Source organism: Panicum virgatum, chromosome 8N, assembly GCF_016808335.1.
Source record: "Panicum virgatum strain AP13 chromosome 8N, P.virgatum_v5, whole genome shotgun sequence".
In the NCBI taxonomy this organism is placed as follows: domain Eukaryota; kingdom Viridiplantae; phylum Streptophyta; class Magnoliopsida; order Poales; family Poaceae; genus Panicum; species Panicum virgatum.
Window position 1 is genome coordinate 22,416,410 of NC_053152.1, and position 9,556 is coordinate 22,425,965.

Here is a 9,556-nt window from a genome sequence, read left to right on the forward strand (position 1 = left end):
CACATGTCAGTAGATCATAGCATCTGGAAAAACAAACAAAAACTACTCCTCATCATGTTCATATTCTGCTACAACTACAAGTAGATCAACCGTTATGGAGCATTCAAGATAATAATAACCACTAATGATCACCTAACTCACGCACCTCACGTTCATGTTGTTCTTCCACAAGTGGGCCCGCTGTTATCGAACACTAGTGTGGTATCTCTCAATTATCAAATTCCTGGTAGGCCCAACTGCCAGCAAATGATTAACCACGCCTACTACTGCTACAGCTACTCTCCAACGCCCATCCTCCCAATTAAACTATCTTCAAATAATATTTATATGCATATTGTATTGCATCTTGTTTTGCAAGTAGCAGCAGAAAAGATGTTTGTGCACTTCATTTAAACTAAAGCCAAAGGTACACGCGGATATTCCGTGTGAATCAAATCAAATCCATGTGGTGGCCATGCTAAATTTGTCCTTTTTGACCAATGTAGAAATCTCATGGATCTACACATACATACCCAATAAAGAAAAAAAACAGGTTTGATCTACTATGCATATGTCCCTTTCTTCTGCAGACACTATACTACTGCAGTAATCGCCCGGACAAGAAAAAATATAGAACTAGTATGACACTACCTAGTAGGATTGTGCAACTAATAAGGATAAGAGTTTCTAATTATGCAACTAATAAAGGGCCTAAGCAACATGACAGTCTTACAGTTACTCCCTCCATACCCAAAATAATTGACGTTTTGGACAAGGTTTGAGTCAAACCTTAAGAATATAAATCATGAATAACTCTCAAATTGTTGAGTTTGAAAATGTAAAAATTATATGAATAAATTTGTCTTAAAAAATACTTTTATGAAAGTATACATATATTACTTTTTGATAAATATTTTTAGAGAAATAATAAGTCAAAATTGTATTTTGGAGACCGTGTCGCTGTCTTAAACGTCAATTATTTTGAGTATGGAGGGAGTACATGATAGAAGAAAAAAAAGAGAAAAACTAGCCAACGGCTCGACATCCTAGCCATTATTATTTGTTAACAACTACAAAGAACGACACTACATAGCCGTTTTGGTAGTGAGTGTATATGTATATAGTAATTCTGACCATTTTGATCTAAATAACCTACCTAGAAGCATAAAACCCCTGAGAAATCAGTTAGATTTATCGGAAAGCCGAACACATGTGTAGTTGTGTACTATTACTTTCAAAACTGATCCAAAAGCCAGGATTATAGTTCGTGCCATCTTATTTTAACGTTACTTCTGTACTAGGTTTGCACCTGGGTTGCTGCTCTTTAGACATGATGCATCATCATCACCATCGTCAAAAGGCAGTGCATTATACAGTGCCCCAGAAAAGCAGGAGTACACTAATGAGCAACATTACCAAAAAGTGATGTGTTCTCCAAGCACCTGAGTTGGATTCCCAGATGTGCCACTGCTGCCCTCTTCTGAGCAACTTGCATCAAAGATTAGACTCAACACCAGATCAAGCCCAGCTGATCCCTTCTGCTCCATCATCCTCCCCTCTGCCTGCAACTTTACAGTGAAGAACGCGGCAAATCTGCCGACTGAAAGCGGAGCAAAGAGCACTGTGTTATTCGAGAAAGCAGAGGACGAAGCGTGGTTAGTTTATTAGTCCGTAAACGCCGCTGGCAGACCACATAATAGGATGGAGTAATGATGCTGTTTGCACTGCTGTCTCGACGTGCTATTTTAGTGCAGGATCAAGCAAGTCTGTCAGTGTTTTGCTTGCTGAACCCATCTGAAAGGGAATCTGAAAATCTAGGGCAGCTGCCAGCGCAGCAGTGCGTCCCATGCGAGGCACGGGGCCATGGCTGTGTCTCTGGAGTATTCTAGTGCTAAGCGACATTGTTAACTTCATAATTAAGGGACTGACAGTGACCATTCGGCGGTCACTGGTTTGGCCAGCGGTGCGTGTGGATTCGTTTGGATGGCCGGCCCATAGAAGCCGGGAACGTAGAACGTGGCCACGTTCCTCGTTCCATGTTCCTCGGGAACGTTCCGGGAATAATTTAGTGTAAAAATTCTTCATAAACGCTGTTCCTCGTTCCGTGAACATTCCAGTTCCGAGGACGGTTCCGGGAACATGGCTACTAAGGGCCGGCCTAGAGCTGCCGTGGAAAGACATCTTCCTCTACAAAAATGTGGAAGGTTTCAGCCTTTCATACCTACTAGCTAACTTCTGCAGCTGGGGGAGGATATATTCTAAGGGAAATATGATATGAAATGCTTGCGAAAGGGTTATATTATTAGTGTGTGGAAAATGCTAGGGTCGGGCCTCATTGGAACATTGAAATTTCCCAAATGACAAGCATGCATCAGTTCCAACTTTTAGTTTCTTGTGAATTTTTGAGGATATGTTCCATGGTAAAAAATACATATTTTTGCTTTGCAATGCATGATTACTACAATAGTAACAATCTTCCCGATAGTATCAGGTGCGGGCCCAGGAATTAAGGGGTGGGTATTCAAAATATCAAAAAGTATAAAAAAAGTTTTTTTTGATAGCCCAAAAATTCATAAATTACAAGAATAAATTTTTAAAATAAAGATCAAATTTATCACTAGTAAGCTCATCTTGTGTCCAGCTTGATTTCGCATAGAACTGATTATGCTTGCTCGCCCATGCCCCACAAAGCACGGACTGCTGGAGCGTTAGAGCTTTGGAGGCTCTACCATCCTGGCGAAGCAACAACTCCTTGCCCTGGCCGCGCGCGCCATGCCGTGCATGGTCGAGCCCTGTGCCCTTGCCTAACTGAGGCACTGGCCTAGCCACTACTCACATCTCATGGTGCGCCCGGCCGCCAAGCCCATGACACTGTCTATCTACCTAGTCGCGGAGCCCCTACCGTTATCCGTCCTCGCGGCCGACGAGCCCCTTCTTTTGTCTGTCCTTCTGGCTTCGTCGCGGCCTCATTGCTGGCATCGCTAATTCGAGGAGCTGGGTTGCGGTATTGCAGCTGAGGATTGGGAATCGAGGGACCGAGGGGACGAACGGGCGCTTGGCCTGCCTGTCAGGCTGGCTCACTAGCTAACTAACCGCTAATGGACCCGTGAACCGTCGGGTGGGGAGGGGTGGGACGTGAGCTGCTATCATTTTTCAGCACAAAGTAGAAACTAGAAGTTTGAAAACATGTTATGTTATGTAATATTTGTATTTTTTGCGTAATATGTATATGATACACTATATATATAAAAGATTTTGCCAGTGAATAATAGGTATTCATTTGAATACCCATGATACACCCTGGGCCCGCCCCTGGATAGTATATACTTTAAAGCAAACAATAATTTCTAGTCTTATGTTAGTTATGGATTATAACTGTTGTTTGGGGGGGGGGGCAATGTCGTTGTCAAAATTGTTAGAAATGAAAAAAAATCTATTTCAAAATTATTTGACACTCGAGGAAAATGCTAAGAACTACTAACAGTATCATGTAGCTAAACAATAATTATGTGGAAAAAATAGATATATCTCTTCAAGTGGTCGGTGGTGCTACAACACTATGTAGAAGGTTTCAGACATAGCTACAGGTACGGAGGATATATTCTAAAATCCTTCTCTATCAATAAAATAAGCACACTCTTCGCGTCCGTCGTTCAAAAAAAAACTACTGCAAATGAATCAGCTCTTAATCCATGTGATTGTTTATTTCGTAAAGGTAAGGTTAAATCACTGCATTTCAATGGAGGCTTATACTCTGTCTTGAGACGCATGTGTTAAACACCTTAGAGCAACTCCAACAGATTGATCTTTTCCTTTTCTCTTTCCACTTTTTCTCAATATAGGGGATTGATGTTGAAAAAACATACTCTAGCAGATTGATTTTTCATCTCCCTTTTCCCTTTATTTTTTCTCAATCTCCAATAATTTCTCTCCAATCCCCAATAGAAAGGGGAGACATCGTATCTCCCTTTTTATATAGAAAGGGGGAAAATCAATCTGCTGGAGCACTTCTTCTATATATATATATTGAATTTAAGAAAGGAGATTTCCCTATATAGTGAGAAAGAAGAAAGAGAAAAATCAATTTGTTGGAGTTGCTCTTACAGTAGCTCCCAATTTTGAATCGACCATCCCCGCGGCCAAAATCAAATTCCCATTCGCAACGCGTGTTGCCGCCGGAGCTATGACACTTCCGCGGTTGAAACGGGAAAGGGAAAAAACAGTAAAGAAAAAGAAACAAAGCGTTGGAATTGGACAAGGTTTTACAGCTGGAGCGGGTGACTGGACCCCCGCCGCCGCCGCCACGTCACGCGCACTTGCATCCCCCATGGCACACCCCGACACCCTGTTCAGACCAGAGGGTGGGCCCCACCCCGCACCCGCCGGGTCCCCACCTCCTCCCTCTCTCACACCAGCACGCCTCGTATTTATACCCCCCTCTCCCGTCTTCTCTCTCCCGCGAAGCGACCAACCGGAGAGAGAAGAGAGAGACGCGGAGCGGCCGCGCGAGAAACAGAGAGGGAGAGCAGCGATGACGTGGAGCTCGGACTCCGACCGCGACGAGCCCGTCGTCACCGCCACGGCCTCTTGCCCATCCTCGCCCGCCGCGCAGGCGCAGCAGCAGCCGCCCTCGACGCCGCCGCAGCCCCCTCGCCGGCGGCGCCACCAACGCGCCAGGCGCCGGGCCAACCGCCGCGCCCGGAGCGCGGTCGAGGAGCACGAGCAGGAGCAGCCTGCGGAGGTGGAGGCGGAGGACGTGTGGCGCCGGCTGCAGCTGCAGCGGGAGGCGCCGTCCTGGCCGCGGCGGGCGGCGCGGCCCGTGGTGGTGGCCGGCGAGGTGGAGGGCGGGTCCCCCGACGCGGCGCTTTCGAGGGAGGGGAGCGGCGTGGGGAGGGCGCGGAGCCTCACCGACGACGACCTGGAGGAGCTCAAGGGGTGCGTGGATCTGGGCTTCGGCTTCAGCTACCACGAGATCCCCGAGCTCTGCGGCACGCTCCCCGCGCTGGAGCTCTGCTACTCCATGAGCCAGCGTTTCCTCGACGAGCACCAGCAGCCGGGGAAGCCCGAGGAGGCGTCGGCGCCGGCGCTCGCTCCGGCCTCGCCGGCGCAGCCCGTCGCCACCAACTGGAAGATCTCCAGCCCTGGTAATAAGCTGACTCCAACCGTTCCACTTCCACCTCTGCTACTGATTGGTGATTGATACTAGTGTTCTTGATTTCTGTGGAAAGCAACCGTGTTCAAGATCGTAGAAGTTTAGCAAAAATCATTGCTTCTAGTTCATCACAACCTTTTAGTGATCTGTCCAGAACTCTTTTCTCGACTGCAAACAATTACAATCGAGCCTTGATTTGATGATTTCCTCTTGGATGAAGACTGAACTCATGTGTTCTTGATTGTGTTGCTGCAGGGGACAGCCCGGACGAGGTGAAGGCGAGGCTCAAGTACTGGGCGCAGGCGGTGGCGTGCACCGTGAGGCTCTGCAGCTGATCAATGGCGTCGCCACGAATCTTTCAAAACAAACACCGGAAAGAACAGCGAAGAACACAATGAATTCATTCAACTAAATACAGGGCATCTGCTGAAACTACAGGAATCGCGGCACCGGGATGATCCATATCATCAACAAGCACAAAAGGGAATGATATGCTAACAATCAAGTCGCCTGCAAACGTCATCGAATCGAATCTCCATCGTCACGACGACAATTCATCAGAAGCACACAAGTTGCCAAATCACAAATCTTGCCGTCCGAAATTTTGCCAAATTACGCGGGGAAAAGAGGGCCGAGTCCCGTTCCCCAGCCATAATTTTTGCCCATGTAAAACGCCACCTGTAAAATACTCCACTATATTCATGAACCTCGATTCAGACAAAAGAAAATAATCGCATCATTCCAGGCCGAGCTGTGCCGTCTTTGATTTTGACTCTGTTCTAGTGTGTTCTTTGTCATGATACACTCTGCCAGCTAACATGCCTTCATCAGGGGGCTAATGGACCGGACCACCCGGAAGGTGTCCGAAGAACATGTCCATCGATTGCTCCGTTCCTAATCATCATAAAAGCCAGCGGCTCGAAGCTCGATACAAGTTGTTCCTTCTTTTCGCCGAAAGGAAATGTTGTTTAATCCAGGTGTGAATGCGCCAACTTGTCCGGTTGGAGATTCAATCTGAGATCTGCAGGCCGCAGCTGTGCTGTGGCTGTCTGACTACCTAGGGTGGTCTGCTTTGTTCAGAAAAGATATGTGATCACAATCGGATTCAGATAGACCGCCGCACTGAGATAACTGCTCCTGCATGAGCACATCTGACTCTGAAACCTCGAGGCTGTTCGGCTGATCTAGGCTTGGCTTGTCTCGACTTATTTCCTCTAATACAATACTATGCATTCTACCAGCCGAGTACTATTCATGCTCATTTTCCATGCTTGACAAAATCTGGTTCTTCTCTAAGAAAAGAGTTGTAAACGCCTGCATATAACTTGTCCGGTATGCTGAGAATCACTGAACAAATAGTAGTTTTTTTTAAAAAAACTGAACAAATAGTACAGTTTGAAAATGTTCAAAAAGATCTGCATTGTGAACTTATAATGTGGCATAGGTTGTTAATTAAACAGCCAAAATAATTTTGGCCATGTTTGGATCCATGGGTTAGAGTTAGATTAGATTAGATTGGGGTTATCTAATCTAAAAATATCCAAACAGGGTGGGTTAGAGTGGGTTAGATGCATCTAACCCACCCCATAAAACTATCCAACCTAAGGGGTGCTTATTTGGGTTAGAGTGGTGGCCCCCACATTTCTTTTTTCAATCCGGATCCAATTGTGCCCCCCCGACCCGTCGCGACCCGGATGGGGCGCGAAGGCGAATTTGCCCGACGCCCCCCTGACGCCCTTCGCTGCCGCAATTTGTCGGCACACCTGACGCCCCTGACGCCCTCCGCTGCCGTCGTTCGCCGCCACACCTCCCACCCCCGACGCCCTCCGCCGCCCCCGTTCTTCGGCAGATCTGCGCGCTGCCAGCCCCCTCGACGATTGCCGCCGTTCCCGTCCGAGCGCCGCCCCGACCGATCGGTGCGAAGCGGGGCGTGGCGTGGCTGCTGCGCACGCTGGCACGGTGCGCGGGGACGAGCAAGGCGCGCATGCGCGTGTGCGGCGAGCCGGCGTGCCTGATGGACTACTGGATGCAGGACACGCTGCGGGAGATGGACGAGGCGGCGGCGGCGGGGGACCTGCCGCCGGTGCACACCGGTGACGGGGAGATCGGCGGCCATGTGTTCGACTTCCTGTTCGCGGTGCAGGACATGTCCACCTCCTCCCTCTGCTGGGCGGTGTCGGCGCTAGACGCGCACCCGGACGTGCTCGCGCCGAGGTGGCTGCGCTCTGGTCGCCGCGCTCGGGCGAGCCCATCACCGCGGCGCAGATGGCGGAGATGCGGTACACCCAGGCGGTGGCGCGCGAGGTGATCCGGCACCGGCTTCCCGCGACGACGGTGCCGCACATCGCCCGCGGGGCGTTCCGTCTGGCGGAGAGCTACACTGTGCTTCTCATTTGTATGGACAAATTAATTTTTATCATGTTTTCCTTGCTTCATCTGTGGAGATGATTTATTTGTGATATTTGTGAGCGGCAGGAGGCCACACAAGAGCTGGCCACACCAGATCCAGTCAAATGATTGGAAAAATACTTTTAATCTAACTATAACCCTTGCATCCAAACACCACTCAGATTAAAGTTAATTGAGAGTTAGTCTAGAACTAGAAACTATCTCTAACTTCTAACCAAGTTAGAGTATCAAACAGGCCCTTTGAGTTATTCTAGAATTACTTTACTCAGCTTGGAAACGCACAATAAGTCATGGCTGCTTGCTCACGAGGGCAGGGGAGCACGACATTACTGACAAGATTCGTGATGTTAGGTCACGACTAATGAGCCATCCAAGGTTGAATGTACGCAACCACTGGCAGAACTACTTGTGTCAGCTTGCCGTGTTTGCGTTTTTTCGTGGAAGCTTGACCCTAATTGTCAGGTAGCTTCAAAAGCATGGAAAAGTATGAGGTCTTGGGCCCGGTGACATCGGGAACGGTATACGTGGATGGAAGATCATATTGCTCGAAAGCGAGATCGTTGACATGATCGTGTATGAAGTTGATAGATGATTTTATTAGTGGATGGCATGGAACTCGGGGAATAGGACGGTTTATTTGGACCTGGAGGGCTTCGGACAGACATGGAGTGGCCTGGCGAGGACGGATCTTCGTATATGCGAGTTGCTTGGAAATAGTGGCAGATGAGTTGAAAGGAGGATGGAAGACGACGACAATTTTTGCTGTAGGACATCCAGTCATCCAGCGTATAGCATGAACTCAGATTTTGTTTTTGACTAGCATGAACTCAGACTTGTGGTTGGAATGGTAGCCGGCTCTAATCCCAGTCGAGGTGGGAATGAAAGGTGATCGAATTGCGCTATACTAAGACTGTGGTTTAACTTTTTTAGTTTTTTTATTACATAAAACCACAACAGACAAGATGCCAGCCTGAACCTGTCATTGATAGATACGGAAAACTACATATTACAAACTAATAACATATAACTCAACAAAAAGGAGAAAGAAAACACAGCTCTAATCGAACGAGTTGTGCTTTAGTTCTCCTTTTTTGGAGTTGTATGTTACTAGTTTTGTGTTTTCATTCTCCTTTTTGTTGAGTTGTATGGAAGACGAGTTGCATGTTTCACCGGCCACGGCAGCTGCAGCTGTGAGGGTGTCCGCTGCTCTCGGGGCTGGTTCGGGCATGAAGTTGGATCTGCCTCGTCGGCTGGTGGACTTCTGCAGCTGCTGCTTCAAGGCATGAGGGAGGTCCGCTGTGGCGTGGAGGTCGGAGGCAGCCCGCAACGACGAGGCACACGGCCTTGAGTAGCTTGCGCACACCCACCGGAGCTTAAAGAGGCACACGGCCGACCATTCCCGCAACGACGAAAGGTTAGCCCGAGACGAGACAACCCTCAACGTGAATCCTTGATTCACCTAGAGTCTCGGGGGCTACATCCACTGGGTGCACTCTTGCACCTAGCGCAGGAGGACTTCGCCCTACCCGACCGAAGGAGGGGACTCCGCCTCGTCCGACCTAGGGGAGCAACCTCTGCCTCGCCCGATCAACAGGAAGGCGCCCCACCTCATCAGGCAACTAGCCAGATGAGGGGGGCGCCCCGACCTGGGGGAAGGGCCCACCACAACTCGCGCCGCGCAGGACTCACAGCGGCATGGGCGGACAGGCAACCGGGCGCGCTGACAGGCCGTGGGCTGACACATTGTACAGTGGAACGCCCCTTCCCGTCATGGCCTACAACGACGTAAGCTATAGGGTAGGGGCGTGCTGCGCCTTGACTAAAACACCACCACATCTCCCGCTCCATGGACTGCGCGGCGAGACAGACCCGGCTTCGGACGAGGAGGGCAGCAGCGACAGGGCCAGGTAGGCCCACGATAAATGAAGGAGCAGATCTCTCTCTCTCTCTCTCTATTGTACTCCGTCCTTCTACTTGACGTATAAAGAGAGGAGGATGGGTTTCTGTGCAAGGGAT

At 49.0% G+C, this 9,556-nt stretch overlaps 1 protein-coding gene and 1 pseudogene across 1 annotated transcript; both read left to right on the forward strand.

The window, feature by feature from the left end:
* The first annotated feature begins 4,443 nt into the window (after positions 1–4,443).
* On the forward strand, positions 4,444–5,903 carry LOC120686225. Its single transcript, XM_039968408.1, has 2 exons — positions 4,444–5,123; positions 5,387–5,903. The coding sequence occupies exons 1-2, from the start codon at positions 4,511–4,513 to the stop codon at positions 5,464–5,466; spliced, it is 693 nt and encodes a 230-aa protein (XP_039824342.1). The 5' UTR covers positions 4,444–4,510; the 3' UTR covers positions 5,467–5,903.
* Positions 5,904–6,825: 922 nt separating this feature from the next.
* On the forward strand, positions 6,826–7,648 carry LOC120684896 (annotated as a pseudogene).
* The last annotated feature ends 1,908 nt before the right edge of the window (positions 7,649–9,556 follow it).